General features: G+C 32.5%; 1 protein-coding gene across 1 annotated transcript in view; it reads right to left on the bottom strand.

The window, feature by feature from the left end:
• The window catches only part of LOC148601762 (uncharacterized), a 247,117-nt gene that overhangs the window by 201,818 nt on the left and 21,629 nt on the right, over positions 1 to 23,670 (bottom strand). Inside the window, exons 17-37 of the mRNA XM_088556149.1 lie at positions 22,477 to 22,799; positions 21,224 to 21,382; positions 20,629 to 20,771; positions 19,243 to 19,313; positions 17,923 to 18,089; positions 17,029 to 17,189; positions 15,895 to 16,084; positions 14,995 to 15,159; positions 13,311 to 13,490; positions 12,547 to 12,694; positions 11,206 to 11,268; positions 10,425 to 10,576; positions 9,750 to 9,888; positions 7,065 to 7,304; positions 5,116 to 5,188; positions 4,553 to 4,716; positions 3,600 to 3,727; positions 2,416 to 2,557; positions 1,570 to 1,803; positions 551 to 593; positions 41 to 186 (exon numbers count right to left, since the gene is read on the bottom strand). Coding sequence (XP_088412275.1) covers positions 41 to 186; positions 551 to 593; positions 1,570 to 1,803; positions 2,416 to 2,557; positions 3,600 to 3,727; positions 4,553 to 4,716; positions 5,116 to 5,188; positions 7,065 to 7,304; positions 9,750 to 9,888; positions 10,425 to 10,576; positions 11,206 to 11,268; positions 12,547 to 12,694; positions 13,311 to 13,490; positions 14,995 to 15,159; positions 15,895 to 16,084; positions 17,029 to 17,189; positions 17,923 to 18,089; positions 19,243 to 19,313; positions 20,629 to 20,771; positions 21,224 to 21,382; positions 22,477 to 22,799 — 3,231 coding nt within the window. The remainder of the gene's footprint in view (positions 1 to 40; positions 187 to 550; positions 594 to 1,569; positions 1,804 to 2,415; positions 2,558 to 3,599; positions 3,728 to 4,552; positions 4,717 to 5,115; positions 5,189 to 7,064; positions 7,305 to 9,749; positions 9,889 to 10,424; positions 10,577 to 11,205; positions 11,269 to 12,546; positions 12,695 to 13,310; positions 13,491 to 14,994; positions 15,160 to 15,894; positions 16,085 to 17,028; positions 17,190 to 17,922; positions 18,090 to 19,242; positions 19,314 to 20,628; positions 20,772 to 21,223; positions 21,383 to 22,476; positions 22,800 to 23,670) is intronic.

Here is a 23,670-nt window from a genome sequence, read left to right as displayed (position 1 = left end):
CTGCATTGCTTTACAAACATTCAGACGATATTGCACTTACCTGGTAAAGCAACAGAGCCACCACAATCCAACAGTGGTATCCGCAATCCTGTTATAAACATTCCATCTACAACACACACTCCCCCTGGACACACCTTCATTCCCATGTCAACTGTGTAGTTCACAGAATTCTTCTGCACTTTGAATCTATTACAAAAAAAAAGATTTTTTATTATAAAAATGAAAATTAAATGTATAGAAAATGGTGAGAATGTAAAATACTGAAAGAGTTTTTTCAGTAAAAAAAAATAATCTATTTTTTATATGACTTCATCTTAAAATGCCATCCTTGATTGTGAAATGTGTCAATGAAAATTAAAGTTGATCAGCATTAATCATGGTTTTGTTCAAATAAATGTTTGACATCAAATCCTTCTATTAGTCATTGTCCTCCAAAATCAGCATTAAGTAAATGCGAATTTATACAAAACCCTGAAAACAAAATAGTTGGTTAACAGTATTGAGTGAATGATCCACATTTCATGTCTCTACATTACAACAATTAACTTACTTGACAAGCAGATCTGATGTTAACTGGACCTCTTCATCTTTACCTAGAACAAAGAATTGGTATTATTAAACCTAAAAAAAATTATGTGTTTCCGGTAACCAGACCGAACCTATTTGGAAAAATATTAGATGTTATTACACAGTTTTATTGATTAACCAATTACAAACTCAAATTAAGAACATGTGACTACAACATACCAGCTTAATGTATTAGGGCTGTTCCATGAAAAGGTATGAGGTAACTAGGGAAAGCACTTTTCACCAGGGGAGCCACCCATAGAAGTTCTATTGACGTTTTGTATTAAACTACATTTTGTCAAGAAACCTGGACACCCATCAACATACAAAGAATAAAAGTACCCCCCCCCCCCCCCCCCCCCCCCGTCCCTCATATGTTTTACGGGTACAGCCCTAACAATCAGTTTTATATTGGATGTTACTGTAATTACTAACTGTCCAGAAAAATTACATGCACTCCATATTGAATGCTTGAAAAGTAGGTTACACAAAAATGGGTGCCATCATCAATACCCACCAAAATATTTATGTCCAGGCAATTTGGTAACTGAATAATAAATAGGTTAATATAGTTGAGTGTACATTACAAAACATTTGTGCTTCTCTGTTTCATACTGTTCAGGTTGTCCAAGAAGGGTTTGAGTACTACAGAACTTGTCCAATATTTCCATTGTGATTTTACATTTAAAACATTGTTTTTTTTCTGAAATCATTACCATAGGTAAGGCCAAAATTACAATTAAATTGTTTCCCCTAACCCTACCTATCCCTAAAGATTATCCCAAACCGAAATAATTTTATTGCCATTCTCTGACAAGATTTTTTTCAAACTTTCAAAGCAACATTTTTCACTTCTTTGATCATGGTTTTTACAGAATCATATGGACTTTGGGAAAAAAATATTTATCTTCCTACCAACACACAGTAAGAGTCAGGTAAGAGGAAACGAACATTGTTTTAAGTATGGTCTAAGTACTAAAGTTCTTTAATGTAATACTATACCCCACTCATAGTTGACCATGACATAGTACTGTTCCTTGTTTTCAAAGCCTACTCTAATGACAAGATTACAGGGATCCAGTTCTAAATAGGCCTTGATTGACTTTGTAAAGTTGTAACCAGAAATAGGCACTTCAACACAGGCATCCAGTCTGTAACAACTTGGGTCTATCAGGTAATACAGGTTAGGGTTGATTGTCTCAGGCAGGGAGACTGTTACACCATCAGTTGTACAGGCTGAAATAAAGAACAATCAGATAATACAGACTTGGGTTGGTTGCATCAGGCAGAATGACTGTTTCACCATCAGTTGTACAGGCTGAAATAAAGAACAAGCAGAAAATGCAGACTTGGATTGGTTGTATCAGGCAGGATGACTGTTTCACCATCAGTTATACAGGCTGAAATAAAGAACAAGCAGAAAATACAGACTTGGGTTGGTTGTATCAGGCAGGGTGAATATTATACCTTATCGTACCTGAAATTTTTAATATTTTTTAGAAAATAACATTTTTAATATATCTGTAGAGTTACAATCAGTTCTCTTGACTGGTTGTATCGGGCAAGGTGACTGTTACACCAACAGTTGTACAGGCTGAAATAAAGAACAATCAGGTGATACAGACTTGGGTTGGTTGTATCAGGCAGGGTGACTGTTTCACCATCAGTTGTACAGGCTGAAATAAAAAAACAAGCAGATAATACAGACTTTGGTTGGTGGTATCAGGCAGGGTGAATATTATACCTTATCGTACCTGAAATTTTCAATATTTTTTATATAATAACATTTTTGATATAACCATACAGTTACAATCAGGTATCTTGACTGAAGCAATGTAATAAACCTACTTTTATCATCCTGGGTGTATCTTTCTATCAATTCATTGAGTGTTCCATTAGTATCTAGTCCTCGGGCCTCCATTAACTGCTCTAGATATCCTCTGTTCATATTCTCAGGTCTAGGACAAGGTCCTGTCACAGCCAACTGGTCCTATAAAAGTCATGAGTGTGGGAACGTTTTCACTTAGATAACCCTTACAACTATACACTGCATCTGGTCATGAGTGTAACGATCCAATACATAACATGATTCTTGACTAAAGATCTAATTTGTATTGTAATTTTTACTGACAAGTCTTGGTTGCGTTATTTCATTTACATTTCAATAAATTACAAAAAAAAAGACACATCGTCACATCCCTAGTATTGACTAGCCTTTATCCATTACACTTGAAACAAATCTAAAGTGTTCAAAACAGCAGATAAATCAGTTTGTGATTTAGAAACAAAATTTTTAACTGTCATTACTGCATATTTTACTTCTGGTAAAGCTAAAGGAGGAATAGGAATCGTATAAATTGCCACGGTATCAATTTCAGGATTGTAATGAAAAAGATTGTGATGCAACAATGCATCGGTGGATGGTTACCCCTACATCTGGTTCATACATTTATTAAGGTAGAATATGAAAGGTAGTAGAACATCATACTAAATATCAAAAAATAAGTTCTGAACTTGAGACTTTTTCTTGACAATTTTAAAATCAAAAAGTCACTATAAACCACCATAACCTGTTATCAAAGAAATTTGTCACACATGGTTGCCGATTTATAGAAAATTGACGTTACAGAAGGGATTATGCAATTTAGCGATAAAGAACTGTGACATTAAAGTAAAACAAAACATGAAATTTCAAAGTCAACGAACTGTAACTGCTGGACATTTGCAGAAAAAAAATATGGAAGTGTAATCTCAATTCATGTCTTAACTAGCCCAAGGCTCCTACAAAAAACTATTATATACTTAAACTGCATAATTTTTTCTGACAAATAGACGATGCAATTAACAGGAATCCATTATGTATTAGAAACAATCCTGGAATCTTACGTGGGTAATAGTTTGGTTAATTTTCAAACTAAAGATCCATCTATACCAAAAAAACTTAAGACAAATCTTTAATAACATTCAAAATTGAAAAACTAATGAGTTTTCTATAGTAAGCGATTGATATCTTCATTCCCAATCTTAAGTACCTGAGAAACTCCAAACTGGGTTGTCATAGCAACAACTGCATCATCTATATCAGCCTGGGCTGACGTCTTTCCAGAATCTTCTATTTTCTCTAAAACAATATCTCTCCGAAAATAATTCCAGTAGTCAACTGAAATAAACATTTAACATATTCAGTTAAGTCATGTGACAATAACATCTCAAAGTGCATAAAAGTCAGACTATTGTTTCTCCTTTACAATACTTCAAAAATATTGAAACTATAACTAGTAACAATTCCATTAAAGGAATGTGTCGAATTTTTTACCAATTAAAAAATAAAACCTGGTTTGCACGAGTTTACACTTATAAACCATGAAGCACTTTACAAAAAGTGTCAATTAACCCAAACCAGGTTATTGAGTATAACCTATTCAAAAATTAGAAATATTTCTTATAACTCTTACAAATCATTGGAACGTTTGTATTCAGTATTTTACATCAATCTCATGTAAGCATAAAAGTAACTTGGATTGATTTCATTCTGTTTCAAATAAAAGCTAGATAGGCTTTGGTAAAATTGAATATGATACAAACATATCACTGATTCCATGATTTATGTTCTTCACCCTAGGTCTACCTAATTAATTTCTAATGATTGACAGCCAAAATATTGATAATTGATTCGTTTTCAAAACATTGGTTTGTTTGGGATCATTTGAATTGTGAAGTGTGGATCAATAAACTTTAATGAAATCATAGTACTAAGCCAGGATATAAAAAATGACCTGGTTTGCTCAAGAAGAACCAACCAATCAAAATGCATATCACAGATAAAATTGAATTACACAAAGGAAAAAAATCATCCACCTTAATCTAAGGTGTAACAGACTGATGGACTTAAAACAAATTGACACGGAAAACAAGTACAATACAAAATACAATCATTCATTGTTTAGACAGACAGACAGACAGACAGACAGACATGCATTCTTACCACTAGGTATAGTATATGATCCATCTGGGTTACATGGAGGCAGAGGAAAAACAGCATGATTGAGTAGAGTAACACTTGTCAGACAGGTATAGTTCCCACCAATACTACAGAAAGATGCTGTCAAGGTCACTGTTAGGTCATCTGTAGACTGTCTGATTATATAGCTGTGAGGAAAAATTTTGCATTTTTAAATAATCATGAATAAGTACATCCTCTGTCAAAACATGAATGGCTCAAAATCTAACGGAAGTCATGTATGCAATTCAGATGTGATTGGTTGAACTTTTAATGCAGACATATAACATGTATTATTGGAAGTCTTGCATTTTCCCGTTGGTCGAAACATCAGCTATGTAACTACATAATGGTGCATTATCAATAAAGTCGTATGTTATTTGAATTCCACCATCCCTCATAGGCAAAGCCTAAAATGATATTTGTTCTGACTGACAGACAGACAGACAGTTTGTAAAAAAATTGCCACAGTAAAGCTATAAATGCTACCAGGTCTTTAATCAATCTTTAGTTTCTGTTCTATAACATGTATGTTGAAATATATTTACCTTATAACAATTTGTAATGGCCCAAGTCCTGGAAGAGATATTTCAGATCCAGTTGCTATGGTGTTCTCAATTCCTAAAACGAGTAGTATAAGATATTTGTATTCAAAAACAAACTAAATAAACATCTGTGTAAAAAAGAGGCTGCATGCAAATATGACTCAAGCTATTCATTCAAGTTATTTCTAATTTCCTTTTCTGTAATGTAATAAAATGCATATCAGCAGAATTATTTTGCACTTCAAATGTAAGATCTAATTTTGAACTTTCCCATCTACATGTAATACTCCACACAATGATACATACAGCCCTGAGGCCAAAAAGATAATAGTATTGTTTCCTGCTACCAGCAAGAAGAAATATGGTAGATAGACAGGGAAATTGTTTTATTTTTCAAAAACACTGTACATTGAGTTAATGGGAAACAATATAGACTTAAATACGGCTTGATCCAAAATAGCCATATGTTTAGGGTAGGAACAAAAACCTAGGGTAGCAGGAAACAGACATATAATTAATAATTTTTTTAGCTTAATGTGTCAAACATTCAAACAATCAAATTATGGAAAAAAAGTCGCTATCTAACGAGAGCAAACAGACTAAGAGATATAAGGTACTGTAAACATACTAATTTTCACTATTTTCGCAGTGAAAATCCCGAAAAATAGTACCTGCAAAATTGATTTCAAACATAATATAATGCTTGTGTTTTTTTTAAATTAAGTAGCTGTCTTTGTAAGAATCATGCAAAATCTGAAAAATGTGATACACCCCAAAAAACGCTACATATTTTATTTTTTGTAATTAAGTTGTTTTATGGGTCTATACTATGAAATGTGTAATTATTCATTCAAATCTGCCTGCTCTTAGGAGATAATCAACATTGAAAATCCAATAGATTCTATTGTACTTGGGTGTCAATTACAGAGTTATCTCCCTTAATTTTGAAATCTACAGTGCATTCTATATAATTTTTATCTCCTAAGAACACGGGTTATATGAAAAACTGAATGTTAATTTCTGTTTACTATGGCAATTCAAACAAAATATAAAAAATAAAAATATGTAGGCTCTTTACCCATAAATCACATTTTGCATGATTCTTAGCTGAAGTGCTACTTAATACCCATGTATATGTTCATGACAGAATTCATGAAAACTAACAACCACAAAAATTAATATATTTACACTACAACATGAACTTGTTACATTACACTACAACATGTACTTTTTAAATTACACTACAACATGCACTTGTTACATTACACTACAACATGTACTTGTTACATTACACTACAACTTGTACTTGTTAAATTACACTACAACATGCACTTGTTACATTACACTACAACATGTACTTGTTACATTACACTACCACATGAACTTGTTACATTACACTACATGTACTTGTTATATTACACCACATGTACTTGTTACATTACACTACAACATGTACTTGTTACAAACATTCTTATTTTTGAATGTGGTATAATGACACTTAAAAGACAAGTTCTGCATATTTCCTAATGTTAAAAACACAACTCTACTGGTATGAAAAGTAAATTGGCATTTAGAAGGTAGACCTAGGGTAAGAGACATAACTCTTGAAATCAGTGATATGTTTGTATCATATTGAATTTCACCAAAGGCTATCAAGCTTTCACTTGAAAAAAAATCATATCAGTCCAAGTTACTTTGATGCTTACAAGATATTGGTGTAAAGTGGTGAATACTAACATTAAAATGACTTGTAAGAGTTGTGCCCCTTACTCTAGGTCTACCTCCTTAAGTAGCAGGATAAACAAAGCTGATGCTTACTCTCCACATATACACATAAATAACAAACAAATTATACCTTGCTGTGACCCCATCTTTAACCTAACAATAAGATATGCTAACTGATATCCCACATCACAATTTTCATAACAGAGATAAAAAGCATTGGAACTTACCATCAAAAGTCCCATTTTCATTAGCAGCTTCACTGAACATCTCATTAATATCAAAAGATTTCTGGAAACCAGCAATTCCAATGTAAAGCATCTCTGAACATGGATCAAACCTTGCAAAGATTTTGATGACCTTGATAAACAATGACAACTTGACAGTAACACAACACTCCACACCATAACAGTTATCAGAGTAAGTACAGTAGGAGTTGTCTGGAACAGCCAAGGATAGGAGAGGACACACTGAAAGACAAATAACTCAATATGAGTGGCAGGAATGCTTAAATAGTAAATAAATAAATAAATAATAAATAAATAAGTTTTATTTAGAGTCAGCATGAAATACATAATGATAAACATAAACTCTATTGATATGTAATCCTGCAAAGGACACATTTTCTGCCAATATTGCATGTCCAATATTGTAAATCGATATTGTGCAGTTATTTCTAGAATAAGCTCCACCCACATCGGAAGTACTTTTTGCCTTGGAAACTGTAAACAATATGGCGGCCTCTGTGTCAATGTCGCTGAGAAAATCAGTCATATATTTCGTAGGTTTTCTGCATGTAATATTTCTCCTCATCGGAAATAAATAGTAAGAATATTGAAATCGTGACCTGTTTTTTATGTGATGTAAAAATAAATGGTGTCATCAAGTCAGCCTGAGGCACTTGTCGCCAGTCTGTCTCACAGTCAGATGTCACGCTATTTACCACCTTTTCAGTCCTTCAGATCATCTCAGATATCTCAGACCCAGTCAAATCAGTTTGTTAACTCAATGTTTAATGGTGCGATGTTGAACATCCAGAATCTTAATGTTTGCGTGCATCCACTGCCAAATTCAATGCATGAATGACTCATTTTGTGACGTAATGATAAAGTAATAGCTTTTGACAAGACTTGTTGACATTTTTATCCAGGTGTAAAACAGTTACCTTTTTCATTAATATTATTGTAATATGTGATTTTCACAATATAAATTTAAAAAAAACAAAAATTTATGAACTCATTTCAGTGCCCATTGTCAACAAATTCTTTAGAAAAGTGTGTCACTGGTTACGCAAAAAAGAAATACCTCAGCCCTGCACCGTAGTGTTGTATAAGGATCATTTTTCGGCATTAAATCACAAAGAAAATACTTTTTAAAATACTTTTAAAGTCATTTACATTTATAAAAATATTTAGGTTACAAATACAGAAAGCATTTTCTCCCGAGTGTATTATTTTAAAATGAATGGGCAGACTTGCATGGATTTGCATAACCATACTGTCGCTAAGATATTACTCCACACTGCGTCATTAGAATCGCAATAGAGATACTATTTTTGAAACGGCAATTTTACATAGAATAGAATAAAACCAATATTTTTTTTATTTGCAAGATAAACACAATACAAAACCAGTGTCCTAGCATATCGGAAATATGGGTTACTCGGCGCAAAACCGGGTTAAAAAAAAAACATTTCTTAGCCTCATACCCATATTTCCGATATGCTAGGACACTGAATATGTATTGTATATTCATATATACGCCACATCAAAAACATATGCTACAATATGCAATATTTGGTGTTGCAAACACATGTTGTAATCTAAAATCACCAGAATGAGATAAATCCTTTCACTACTATAGCAAATCAAAAAGAAATACACTTATAGTCGGCGTCACATAAATAACATACTGTTAAAATTTGAATAAAAATATTTTCTACGGCTTTATTGACACCTACCGTCGTTTAAATTGTCTTAAATGACTTGCTCATTCGTTTAGCCAAACGGCTTCTCCCTAAACATTGAATCGTTAAATTCCGGTCAGATTTTAATTCTAGGTGGCAATATTTACATTGTAAAAAGTCGGCCATGTTTACAGTGATCGGGTTGCTAGGAGATGTTGTTTACGTTTAAATGGTTTGTCCAAAAACCGAAGAACCCAGAATGCAATTCGGCGTTATTTCGGATATCTCGGATTTATTTTACGCGAACAACGTATAATACCGAGAAGTTGATCAAGCAGACGATTGTCACCGGAGTTCGACAGGAACTTACGCACTTCGTTTGTAAACAAATCGTCCCGTAAAAACCAACATGGCGGATATTAGTATGGGATTTTCCCGTAAGGATTTGTTACGCATGATTTAAGCTAATAAGCGACTTGTTTTTGAGAAGCTGTTTGGCTAAACGAATGAGCAAGTCATTTAAGACAATTTAAACGACGGTTGGTGTCAATAAAGTCGTAGAAAATATTTTTATTCAAATTTTAACAGTATGTTATTTATGTGACGCCGAGTATAATAATTAATATCCAAGACTTTTTATTTTTGCATCTAATACCTAGTATTTTTGTTGTGAGGATTCATCATGTTCATGTTTACTATGAAAATAATGAAAATTAAAACATCATGAAAAAAATACACATAGATCATAACAAGATTAGTATCTCATATATTGATGTCATATATATGAAAGTTTCAAAGTAATTCCTTGGAAAGGAAGTGTGCAATAAAGAAGTGATAGTTTGAACTTTCAACCCATGCCCAGAACGGGCATTAATCGAGACACTGGCATAGCAACATGTCAGTGTAACATAAACAAAGTCATAATTACAGTACAAGTAGCTCTGTCCATCATTTGCAAAGCCTCAAATCATATTATCCAATAAAATGTTTTTAAAATTATTAAACAGACCATTATTGGATTCCTGTAGCTGAACTATCATTTCCTCTCTGGTAGCATATGTCAACTGTCCTCTCTCATACAATTCTTGTCTGAGTTCCTCATTGCTCATCTGATGAGGGTTGATGCATGGTTTATCAGTTACCAGGTCCTGTAAGTAGATTTCTAAAATTGACTCTTTTTGACAGTCTTAAAAATATTAATTCATCCCTGTCACATTCCCTACCCTACCCCAACCTCCAGAAAAATGGGTCAAAGACAGAAATGGCCAAACTTGGCAGATTTCCAACAGGCCTGAAATTTGATCCCACAATATGGGACCTGTATCTGATGCTTGATACCAAATATCAAGAGGCTGCAATTAGTAGTTGCTGAGTAAAAGTGTTATGAAAATAATTTCCCTGCTGTCCCACCTGACCAACATTCACCAAATTATAACCCAATTTTCACTATGTGAAATTCATTAAAAAATTTTCCAAAATTATTTACTGACACCTTCACAACAACTGTAAACCATATCATATTTGCAAGAGATTAATTTTCACTAATTTCGCAGTCAAGAAAATCTTGCAAAAAAAAATTGCTGCAAATAATGAAATAGATGTTAGACAGAGTGCAAGTCATGAAAATAAAGAGCCGTGTAACAACAAATTAAAGTCAAATAAATAATTTGATTTATAGCTATACCTTGAGTTTATTAACTACATTCTTAATCTTCTGTTTTTCAGTATAGTTGCTGAGAAGTTCCAGGTACTCAAGTATTGAGCCTAGTTTCAAACTGTGTATCGAATACTTCTCTACAAAGCTGTCAGGGTTCTTTAGCAAGCCATAGATCAGCCCTGAAAGCACAGAAGAATTGATGTAAGAAAGTAGGCCAACAAGAAACCAATCTTAAGATTTCATTACGTGGTATTTTCCATTTCTATAAAATATGCTAAAAAGCTAAGTTTGCTCTAAATATGTACTAAAGTTTAGTTGATTTGAAAAGACTAATCAAGGGAACCAAGGTTTTAGCGGTAATCAAAAGAATGTAATCGACAGACATACACAACAAAGAACATAAAGTAACTAAAATCATACATACAAAGTAACAAAAGCAAATGAGCAACTCAGGCTCCACTAAAAACTGGGAGCATGGACCAGGTGCACCGGTAGGGTAAGCATCCTCTGCTTTTCTAGAAAGATGAAACTAAATGAGCAATAGATCAGGCATCAAATGGTGTTCAATTAGGCTCCCTAAATTTACAAAAAATAAGGATAGGTGGTACAGACAGCAACCAAACTTACAATGTATGCCCCCCAACTTTATAAAGCTACATATCAAATTTGAAATCAATCCCTCTGGCAGTCAAGATTTTTGTAATGAAATTTTGATGGACATAGTGATAGACAGACAAACAGATGAAGGGACAAGATGATTCCAATTTGCAGGGGTAAATATCTGTTTGACAAAAATTATGGTTAGTACCTGTTTCATTAAATCTGTCCAGGTCAAGGTTTTTTGTCATGTAGTACATGCCACTCTTGTTATCTGGAAAACAAAATAATAACCTTAAGGAGGTAGACCTAGGGTAAGGGCCATAACTCATAAAATCAGTGATATGTTTGTATTATATTTAATTTTACCAAAGCTTTTCAAGCTTTCATTTGAAGCAGAATAAAATGAATCCAAGTCAATTAGATGCTTCATAAGATTGATGTAAAATGCTAAATACCAACGTTCCAATGATTTTTAAGAGTTGCGTCCCTTACCCTAGGTCTACCTCCTTAATCATCAGTTTATGAAAAAGTCATTAAGTTATCTATGTAGACTTGCAATAAAAGACACATTTAACAAGAAATCTGTAAGCAATGGTTCACTAGTGATATCCCTGCTTCCAATTACGATATAAGGAAAATAAACAAAGTCCTTGGTAAACTGGAAATTAGTCATTTTTTAATGGATCCCAACATATGGCATACATATAGAAAGAATGTCTTAAAAAATTTTAACCCACTGTGATGAGTAGTGGCTGAGAAAATTGTGGTGAAAAAACTTGTTGCAAATGGACACACAGACAAGGGTAAAACAGTACACTCATAAGTACTATTCTGGGTAAATATCAGGCAATGAGTGGTACATCATTTCTCACAATTTGGTCCTTTTTGCCTCAAATATGTTCAATTCATCTAGAAAACAACTGAAAAGATTTTTAACATTATCCCAATACATATGGGATGAAAATATTTTTTACTGCTTTCCTGCCAATTTAAATTTGAAAAAAATTTTACAAACTCTTTAATGGTTATTTCTAGAGGTTATAAGATATAAAAACTTGGAAAATGCAATATAATCTCTGGGTTTCTTCTCTTCATGTGTCACACCTTATACACATTTTGCCTGATTATTAGACAGAGAAGTACATAAATATTTAAACATAAGCAACATTCTTAAAGAAAAAAAACCAAGAGATGCAACATTTGCCTGGTCATACACAGGCAAATGTGCCACACATGAGAATCATATGGTTTGCATCCTATAATTATCATATAAATCGAGCACCATACGATAATCAAATGATTCGCTTTACATATGATAATCGCATGATTATCATATGATAATCATGTTTTTCACAAACATATGATTGTCATACATTTTCAAGCCAAAATTAACATATGAGAATCATATGACTATCATATGTTAAATATCATATGATTATCATATGATTCTCATATAATCGAGCACCATATGATTATCATATGTGTCACATTTGGCTGTGTACTTGACATTTTTTAATTGTGTTTTACACAATCAAAAGTATATACTTACTGACATATTCTGTAAAATCTAACATGGGATTAAGAGTAATGTCAAGATCATCTGGCTTAGTCACATTGTCACTACTTAAGGTAGGACTGGTGTCCTCTTCTTTCCTTCCTGCTACACCCACCAAGCTACCAGCAGCTATTGTCTCTCCCTGGAATATTAAAATATATAACAAATATTTTAATACACAATATCATCTTTTTTTAACATGTACTTGAAATTGGTTATAAATTGGCTAGAGCTGGATGACTTACATGTATGTACCATAAATTTTGGATTTTGAAATTTTGGATGTATTTTTATTTTGGCATATTTGGCACCTGTATTAAAAGCCCAAAAAAAAAGTTTTGTGGCACTGGGGCCAGATTTTGCAAGGTCAATTGGCAAAATGGGAAGTAAATATACAGTAAAACATTATTCATAATGGTAAAATTCAAACTTGAAAAAGTGGAATTTGCCTTTAGAGCAGTAGAAAATCAGGTTTAAGCACTGTTTTAGTAATCATTTCCATTTCAAAAAGGTTATATCTTAAGATTTGCAAAAGAAAAAAAGTCCAATACCTTTTTTTTTTTCAATAGGATGTGACGACTTGAGAAAATCACTGTCCTTCAATTGCACTGCCAGAACATATTATTGATTTTAAACTTATATTTTGTGAAATCCATTGAAGGTTGCTTGGTTTAGCTGATAATAAGCTGCTATAACAAATCTTCAAAAATTACAGAGATAAAAAACCTGATATATAAAAATATATTTATAAGTGTTACCTTAAACTCCAGTTTGAAGTCATCACATTCTTGCACCCACTCTGGAATTGTGACATTACGACCTTGAAGAAAGCTTGTGGGATCTATAGAACCTCCATCTCTCCACATAGCTAGATGGATATGATTGGACAAGTTACAAGGAGATTCTACAGCTTCACCAATAACAACACCAGCAGCAACCTAAATATAAACAGGTACAATGTAATTATGAAATCAATTAGAATATATGATGCAAAATACAGAACTTGAAAATCCATCACTTCAAAAGCTAACTCAAGCAGCTAAAACATTGCTCACTATAATCTCCTTAAATTAATAACTAGCAAATAGTTATGATGCTGAGGGTCATATGGCAATAAATGGACATGTTGGTTGTCCCAAAAAGGAGAAAGTTTGGTTAGGACCCCTTTCAAGCCTTACAATTTAGGCATTTTTGAAAATTTGATTAAAGCTGATTTCTAGGTAGTAATAGTACAGTAAAATGGTCGCAAACACCGAATATAAGATGTTTTTGACGAGATTTATGACGTTATTCCAGAAATAACAGTATGCATTTATGTAATTTTTACAAAAACCTTTAACTTTAACCTGCAATTTTTAAGATGGTTTTTGTGTTGAATGGAAGTGGCCACACATCTATTGACTCAAGATATCTTTACACAAGTTGTAACAGACAATCATACACAAAAATATATGAAGCAGGAGAGTCAACAAGCAGGTGGCCATTGTTAAAAGAGTGAATAACTGCACAAAATTTGGCGTTTTCCAAACTTTTTAGTCGTTTTTTCCCTATCTCAGCCACGTTTGAAGGGCATATATGACCGTATATGTTCATATTATTACCATAAACCAATCAAATCTATGATTAAACACTTTAAAGAGCTGGAGAAACAACATAAATTTTTTTTCATGTATATAGGCCAAATTTTGCCCTTACCGAAACAACTCCTGTCTAAAAGGGTGTCAATATTATGAAATGTTCATGTTGTAAACTTAATGTTGTAAGACACATTAATGATGATTTTACCATATTTCTAGTTATGCCTTTTTATATTCTTACACGAGTTGTAACACAATTATACAGAAAGTATAAGAAGCACAAGAGTCAACATACATGTAGCCATTGTTAAAAAAGTGAAAAACTGCAAAAAAATTGGCTTTTTCTTGCATTTTTAACAGATTTTCTCAATCTCAGTCAAGTTTGAAAGGCATATATGACTGTATATGTTCAGATTATTACCATAACTAATCAAATCTACTATAAAACACATTAAAGAAGTGGAGAAACAACATAAAAATTTCTTCATGTAGACTTTAGTTTTTGAGGCCAATTTTTGCCCTTACTGAACCAACTTCTTTATCTACATTAAAATTTTTTGGAGCAGTTGCAATTTGACCTCAAGTGTCATGAACTATATGTCAAATTATAGTTATCAAAGATAGTTTAGTCTGTGTGGAAAATAAGAGAAAATTATACATAATTACCATATTTAAATTAGGATGTCACATTCTTGAATTAAAGGCTAGCTGGCCTATTGCTTGGGAATAAGAGCCCATATCCCCAGTAAAGACCACAAATATGCAATACAATATGGTTCTAAGAAAGTAAACAAAATATATCTTATTAAGTATAAATCACAGCTCATATTCTATCAACAAACCTTGAATTAATTCTAACACAAACCTTTCTATCTATGTAGAGGGTATCCAAGGGATGAAGAATGGTAGTGTTAGGTCTGACATTGCTGATAATAACCATAGTATCCCTTATGGAGCCTCCCTCAGTCATAATGACAATCTCATCTGTATTGTTGCCTAACATCAGTATACCTCCAAAAGGGGCTACAATCTGAAAAATAAATAAATAAATAAATTTCCATGAGCTTCAATCTTAAGTCCACATAAGGAGGTAGACCTAGGGTAAGGGACATAACTCTTCAAATCAGTGATATGTTTGTATCATATTCAATTTCACCAAAGCCTTTCAAGCTTTCCTTTGAAACAGAATAAAATCAGTCCAAGTAACTTTGATGCTTACATGAGATTGTTGTAAAATGGTGAATACAAACGTTCCAGTGATTTGTAAGAGTTATCCTAGTGTCCCTTATCCTAGGTCTACCTCCTTAATATTGAAAGTATGCTTATCAAATGTTATTTTTCCTTCAAAAAGAAAATACTAACTCATTTAAACAATTGATAAAATTGTTTTATCCCTGTTGCAACTTTGATGGCAATACTAAAGAAAATGGGAATGGATAACGTCTTAAAATTAGCTTAAACAAGGACTTTTGGTTCCTACAAACTATAAGATTAATCTGTTGGCCAACTAAGTTTATACATGTATGTAATATACAAGTTTAACACTACATAAGCAAAACTATTTTTACCTGAATTAAGCAAATAAAATTGATGTGAATTAAAGTACATTCATGTGAATTGAGCCTTCTTGTGAATTACATGTGAATTGTGAAATGAGCCTTCTCTTGAATAACATATGAACTTGTCACATGAGGTTTATGTTAAGTGAGTATCATGTGAAAACCACATTAATTTCACATGATTTTAGGTGAACAATATTCCTTACAGCCATTCCTGGTTCAGCAATAAGATCAACACCAGGATGGGAGTACTCTGTGACTCCTGACTTTTGTAGTACTGAGGGGTAAAATCCAGAACCAGTACATTCTTCATCTGGTACACGATAAAGTCGTGGGAAGTCAGCATGTACTTTCACACCAAAAATGGAATCAATGATGGATTGTCCTTTCTCATAACTGTGATTAAAATATAAAATAAAAGTAAAAAGCAATGTAATGATATCCATAAAGCATACTGAGTAGGTAGACCTAGGGTACAGTGGAACATTTGTATTCAGCATTTTACATCAATCTCATGTAAGCATCAAAATAACTTGATTGAATACATACTGTTTCAAATGAAAGCTTGATAGGCTTTGGTGAAATTGAATATGATACAAACATATCACTGATTTCAAGAATTATGTACCTTACCCTAGGTCTGCCTCCTTGAATGCGCTCCGAGATCTTTAAAAGCATTAAAAATGAGCATTTTGAACATACTACATCAAAAATTGGAAAAGGTACTGTATAATAAGAAATTATCGTCTTTGTCATTTTCTACTTAAATGTGAGTCAAAGTTTTGTTTATCCATAAAAAGTCTATGCCCATCCCAATTTTTCCAATTTTTGATCCCATACTTTTGAAACAAAAAACACAACCAAAATTAAAAGCTAAGAAAATTACTTCCCAGGATGACTTTGTAACTAAAATTCATTATTATACGTCAAAGTGTGTTTTGATACATGGATCCACCTGTGGAGTAACAAACAAATTACAGGATACCATATTAACGGTAATCTGTACTATTTTCCTTTGATCTTGTTGATAGATATTTTTCTTTCTCTCATACATGACAAGATATTCGAAAATATCCATCAAAACATTCCCAGTATTGGTAATGTCATTAGACTTAGTTAGAGTTTTGAATGAATATGACGTCACCCACCAACAGTTTTTATTCACACTACTTGATTTTTTTGCTAAAAGTACATCAAAATGATCAAAAATGCATATTAATTAATGTTAAATAGAATAATAGTTACTTTTGAATTTGATATTGTCAGTATCAAAATCGAAAGTAACTATTAATTTCCATATAAATCCTCATCAGAAGACAAGTATATAAGACAACCAATACCTCTCTTGTAGAACAGCATGTGCTTCTCTAGCCAGCTTTATCCATACAAACAGATCATACGACTTGTTGATAAAGTTATCAGTCATGTAAGTTAATGGTTCTAACAGAGCCGTCACATTAATTGAGGTCAAATTATCCACAATCTCCTGCTTTAACTGTTGCTGCAATTATAAACAAAACCCAATTAAATGGCAATAACAAAATTTTGACTTCCAAATATATAAGAAAAGTCAATCCTTTGAAATCATGAAAAACCTAGAATTGTTGTACTAGATAAACCCCACTCTTTTCATATAGTGAAAAAATGTGCATTTACCTTACCATTGGTTTTTTTTGTAACTCTTGATAACATCTCGTGTAAAGGAATATTCAAAGTGATAAACTAGACCAGAAAAAGTCAGGTCTGTGTTTTTTTTCACATGAATAATGAGTATTCAACCTGTCACTGTTGATATTGGACTATTCTTACAAGTTATCAATAAAACTTCCCAAAAAATAACTATTTAAACACATACAGAATAACATCAGTTTTGAAGTCAAGACAGAAAATATCACAGTGAGTCCGATAGGGAGGGATTTAATATATTAACGAAACGTTTAAAATTGATGTTATTCTGCTTATTGGTGACATCACATTGGATTTGACACAACATTTTCATTGGATTCAAGAGCTTGGTCACACATGGGGGCAGGCTCGGCACATGGCTAAGGACAGACAGATCTGACAGAAGCTTGCTGGCGTCTTATGTCGCAGCATTGAAGAGAACCGATGATTTTCACTGGATAAAAATTGTTGATATTTTTTAGTATCACAACAGTAGCCTGAAACAGAAAATATCAGTCAGTAAGAAAAATGGAAAAACAATGAAGTTGCTGATAAATCACGATACTAACCTCGGTTACACGATTTCCTGTGAACTGTACAATGGGATCTTCATTTTGAAGATATTCTGGTTCTGTCCACGCCTGTCCGTCTTCCTTTACAGTCAAGGTTACATTAGAAGACAAGTCCTCATTGATTATATACTCTGTAGCAAGATCCCACCAGTAAGGATTCACGTCTATTTAGAAATTAAAAAAGAACTGAATTATCTTCTTTGAGAGTAATCAATAAGTGAAGCATAGTACAGTTATACAATTTACAAAACAGTGAAATTCTTTTTTTTTTAACCTACCAAGATCAAAAAAAGACTCTACATCTACAAAAAAACAATTAGAACCATTCAGTGGAAAAAAATTCCCTCATTTCAGATGACTTGATGAGATCAAATGTTGGTAGTCATTTTCTATGAAGGGAATTTCTGAATTTTGTCTTATTTTAATACTTAAACTTAACATATAAACAGACTTTACATTCAGTGCATTCAACTTTTAACAAAACAACTAAACAAAGCTAATACTCGCATTAGTTACAAAAAATACCTGAAAACCTTTTGAACAATTAAAATTGGAGATTCTCCACCAATGACACGGTCTCAAGTGGGAGATTTTTACATAAAAGTTATTTTTTTATGAAAAAATTAATTTAGTACTATTCTCAGAAAATATAGTAATTTTAACTAAAAACCTTCTACTAATACTGTGAAAGTACAATTGTTCATGGGGTACTAATTTTTCATGGTTTTCCTGGGTAGGCCAAACAACAAAATTTGGTTCCTAGCAAAAAGGAGAATCCGACTGATGTGTATACTGAAAACCTCAAAACCTCAAATTCAAGAATCCACAAATTTGTGTTTCTTCTTTAATCCATGAATTAAAGTATTCACAGCATTACAGATTTACTCTATATTTTTCATTGATTTTGTGGGAGTCTCCCCTCTAATGTGGAAGGGTTATCAAGTACGCAAAAAATTGGTTTTTCAATTCAAGGAAATAGCAACAAAGAAGTAGACAGGTGAGTATTTTTTAAATTCTACAAATAAATTTCCAGTATCATACAACCCATCATATTGTCTGTTCATAAAATAAAGTATGTTATATTGATATTAGAGTGCATAGAAAGCTATGGGTAATGTTTCAAAAAGGTATGGGTAATGTTTCAAAAAGCTATGGGTAATGTTTCAAAAAAGCTATGGGTAATGTTTCAAAAAGGTATGGGTAATGTTTCAAAAAAGCTATGGGTAATGTTTCAAAAAAGGTATGGGTAATATTTCAGTACTGTATATGGCAAAGAAAGATATTATAACTTGTTTTATATCAAATACATTTTGATACCTTTAAGAATAAAAGTGGCCTCCTGAATTTTAGTCCTGGTGCTGGTCAGAGTGTTTACTGCTACAGATATCCTAAAATGAAGTTATTTTGTTTGTAAAATGATAAAGAAAACTTAGGAAATTTCACTGTTATTTTTTTTTTTAATTTTAAGATGTCACAAATGTCACATGTTTTATCTCATCTATGGATAAGATTAGGAAATATTAAATTGCTAAAAATAGGAATTTTCCTGTCTCTTTACTGAGAAAATTGCAATAAATTTCAGACAGACAGACAATCCACACACTGAGTGGGGTTTAATATAAATATTTAAGTAATTGTTTTATGTCCAGGGTAAAAATGGCTCAAGTAAAACTATATTGCTGACGAATAAAAACAAACATTTTGAAGGCATTTATTTTGTGGATACATAATTCACAACACTGCAAATTGAGATAAAAGAACAGCGTTCCAATGTTCTCCGCATAAAAAGTGACATTTCAACCAACAATTTCCCTTCTTTAAATTTCCTGAAATTTTCTAAATCCAAGGGCCATAACTTCTGTAAAAATCATTCAACCAAAGTCAAACTTAATCTGTAACATCTCATAGTTAAACTACATACAAAAGATAAATTCATTTGGTAAAAGCATTACAAAAAACGTGGAAAATTTAAAATTTACTGAAATTTTCTAAATCCAAGGACTGTAACTTCTGTAAAAATCATTCAACCATAAAAGAAAGTCAAGCTTAATCTGTAACTTTTCATATTAAGGCTACATACCAAAAACAAACTTATTTGGTAGGAGCATTACAAAAAAAGTGTGGAAAACCCAGACGGACGCCCGGTATTTCCATGTCCTCTGGTGACATGTCGCGGGAGACAAAATAGAATTTTTATTTATGAAGGGAAGAAATGTATATGATATATTATACACGTTTACCAAAATGTCACTTTTAGGAAATCTGTTTAAATTAGAGAGATGGAAACATCCAAGAATATCGTATGTCACTCAAACAATAATATTTATGGTTAACATGGACATTTCACAATTCAGATCCCAAGGCAAATACTCGCTAATAAACATTGATAAGCTGTTTAATTAAACAAATAAGGGGTGACAGAATGTCAGCTGCTCGATATGGCTTCTTCCTGTATGACACCTGTATGATACCCTGATTAAAATGTTTTATCTCTCAATCTGAGTTGATTTTCATTCATCAACATAATTGTTTGCTAAATTCTTAATTTAGTAGTCCCATTCTGCCCACAAAAGCCACAAAAATAAATACATCACAAATAAAATATGAAACCAGAGTACTATATGACTTGGTCAGAATATTTTATGATATAGCCAGAACAGAATATGAAAGAAAAAAGTTCTTAAGCCCACAGTAAATACTCACTGAGTTACTCCTTTATGGATCTTGGCCATTGATGACTTGGGATCAGTGACAAAGAACTTGAGAGCGTCAATGACATCAGATACACCAAGGTAGATAACTCTGGTGTTGTATGGGATCACCACTGTTAATGGCTCTAACAAACTCTGAATAATAGTTATTTTCATTTATATTCCTAGCTCTAAACTACAGTTAAATCTGCCTTAAGTGATTATTCAAGGCTCTACAGTCAAATCAAGTCTTGAGTGGTCATTGAAGCAATATCTTGGTCACATTAAACAGATGGTATTTATATACAGGTTTATCTTACATAAAATGCACTATAGTTAAATTAAGTCTTTTAAGACAGGTTTGGCTATAAATTTGTGAAACAAGCATTACAAGTCAGTTTTTAGATTAGTTCTGATGTTATACTCCCAGTCACCTACACAGTGCTATAAATTATCATACTTCAGTCACATACATGTATGCATATTTTCTTTCCATAACATATCTTCTCTGTGAACATTTGTTGTTTCTTTATATGTTGGAAGAAGTTTAACAAATACATATTTATAAGTTGATAAATAATTATAAATAAACATATTTGTTTGCATACATTATAGAAATTCGTCACATCTGTTTTGACATCTGTAAGTAAGGAAGACAGCCTCTGTATCAAGTTTTGAATAGGTTGAAAAAAGGGAGCTAACTCATTCTGATCCACCTGTCCTATAACTGACAATACACTACTAGCATGGTATCTGGATTCTGTAACCTGAAGAAAAAAAAACGTACAAGTAGTTATTCATTGCAGATTTTGATCAATGATACATTTATCAGCTCACATGTGAAAAAAATATAACATAACATCTTTAAACTAGTCATTTCACAGAGGTATAAATAAGAAATTTTCCCAACAGTTAAACTTAAGTCTACTTCCCCTCGTTATATGTTAACAAAAATAACATCCAAAATTAGGTGGCACAATGGGCAACATCTGTTTGACTTGACTTGCCCATTGTGAAATTTGCTTATCGTGGGCCAGAGAGATAGTGTTTATTTCAACTTCTGATATCAGTGAAGGCCCAAATGCACTTGCTATTTGGTAGAACTTTTTTTTCAAATCCAAATGACATGTACAACTGAAAATCCTATAAAGTTCATCAAATCCTTTTTGGAATCAGAAGAATTTGCTTTAACTTCTGCTGACAAACAGACAGACATACTTAAAACAAAAAGACAACACATTCTTGACAAAGTTTTCTAATAACATTTTTTTTTAAAACTCTTGTTAACTGACATAGAGAACAAAATATTCCCATCAATTGCTAAGGCCAAGATTTAAAAATTCTTGGATTCTCAACCCTAACCAACCCCTGCCCCATTTTTTTTTTATATTCAAAATGTGTTTTGAAAAATAATCCCAGAATCAACTTTCTGAAAATATTCTGTGTCATATCCGGATCCCATTTATAATTATCATCATTTAGTAACTTTTGGTTTTTAAACCATACTTTTCGCTGCTATTTCTTTTAAAAAAGGTTCCAAATGGATGAAAACTGGTTCGGGTATAGCAGTAGTGATACATTAACTTTGATAGAGCTGTTAATACATTTGTGCTGGTAAAACTGAGCTCCAAGCACACATAACTGATAACAAGAATGCTAGTTTTTTTTCATTATGAGTCACAGTTACCATGGTTACTGCAGAAACATTTTTTTTTAATTTTCAAAAAAGTTGGATCAGAATCTAAGAATTTTATTTATTATGGCCTAAGTTGAGTTGATAAATTTCTACTCATATGATATTGAGTAAGAGTGGTTCATTGTGCCAGACATCTTTCTTTTTAATGATGATGAAATTTCTTACCATTTGAGGCAGCCCCTCAAGGGTTGATATCATGTCCATAACGACATCTCGTACAGATGGAGCACCTGTCAGTACATCTCTGAACTTGTCCACACCTTGCACCAAGTCTGTAACAATTTCCTGAATATTTCTGTCAAACTCTGCGGCTTTGGTGGCCATGTCCTTCATCTCACATTCATTGAAAACATTTATATCATATTTGGTGCTTCCTTTGAAACAGATTCTACCAGAAAAGAAATCAACGTTCTCGTTTACTACGCCAAGATGTAGACGTGTATAAGCTTCCTGCTGCATATCAATACTGAGGTTACTGCTCAAAGGACCTACAAGTAACATCTACACAGTGATCCATACAAAATACTGTCATAAATAAATACTGTGAACTGGAAATTTTTGAAAATTTTCACAACAGTTTAATTTTTGCACTACAGGTCTTACCGCAAAATAAGTAAAAATAAAACTAAAATTTCACAATTTACCCTCATTAAACTATTAGCTAAATTATAAATCTTCTAATGACATCAACTTCTAAGGTAAAACTTACGGAGGTAGACCTAGGGTAAGGGACACAACTCTTAAAAATCATTGGAACGTTTGTATTCAGCATTTTACATCAATCTTATGTAAGCATCTAATTAACTTGGATTCATTTTATTCTGCTTCAAATGAAAGCTTGAGAGACTTTGGTGAAATTGAATATAATAAAAACATATCACTGATTTCAAGAGTTATGCCCCTTACCCTAGATCTACCTCCATAATTAACTATCTTTTCATAAAACATGAAACTAAAATATAAACGGTTAAAACATTAAAACCCCTTTAGACAGTTCAAATGTATTTTGAACCTCAGTAAACCAATCACCTGCCTATACTGAACAAATTTTAGTCCAAAAGGAATTTGGGTTAGACAGTTTCCCTTGTATATGAAATATAATATGTAATATGTAGTTGTATACATTGTCATACACATCATGAAATATTAAAAAAAAAAAAAACAATGAAAAGTTGATATTGGATATCAACAAAAACTGCTTACAATGTATATCCTATCATTATAAAGTCTCCTGCCAAATTTGTAATCATTCACTCTACTGGGAGTCCAGATATTTGCTATGATATTCAGACAGATAGAAAGACATATGGAGAGTCAGGACAGACAGACATGGTGATTCCAATATACCATCCACTTATA

Source organism: Perna viridis, chromosome 12, assembly GCF_037379345.1.
Source record: "Perna viridis isolate PV_CMFRI_1.1 ecotype Kerala chromosome 12, ASM3737934v1, whole genome shotgun sequence".
Taxonomy (NCBI): Eukaryota; Metazoa; Mollusca; class Bivalvia; order Mytilida; family Mytilidae; genus Perna; species Perna viridis.
Note: the sequence above shows the minus strand (reverse complement) of the source record. Positions and strands in the feature narration are given on the sequence as shown.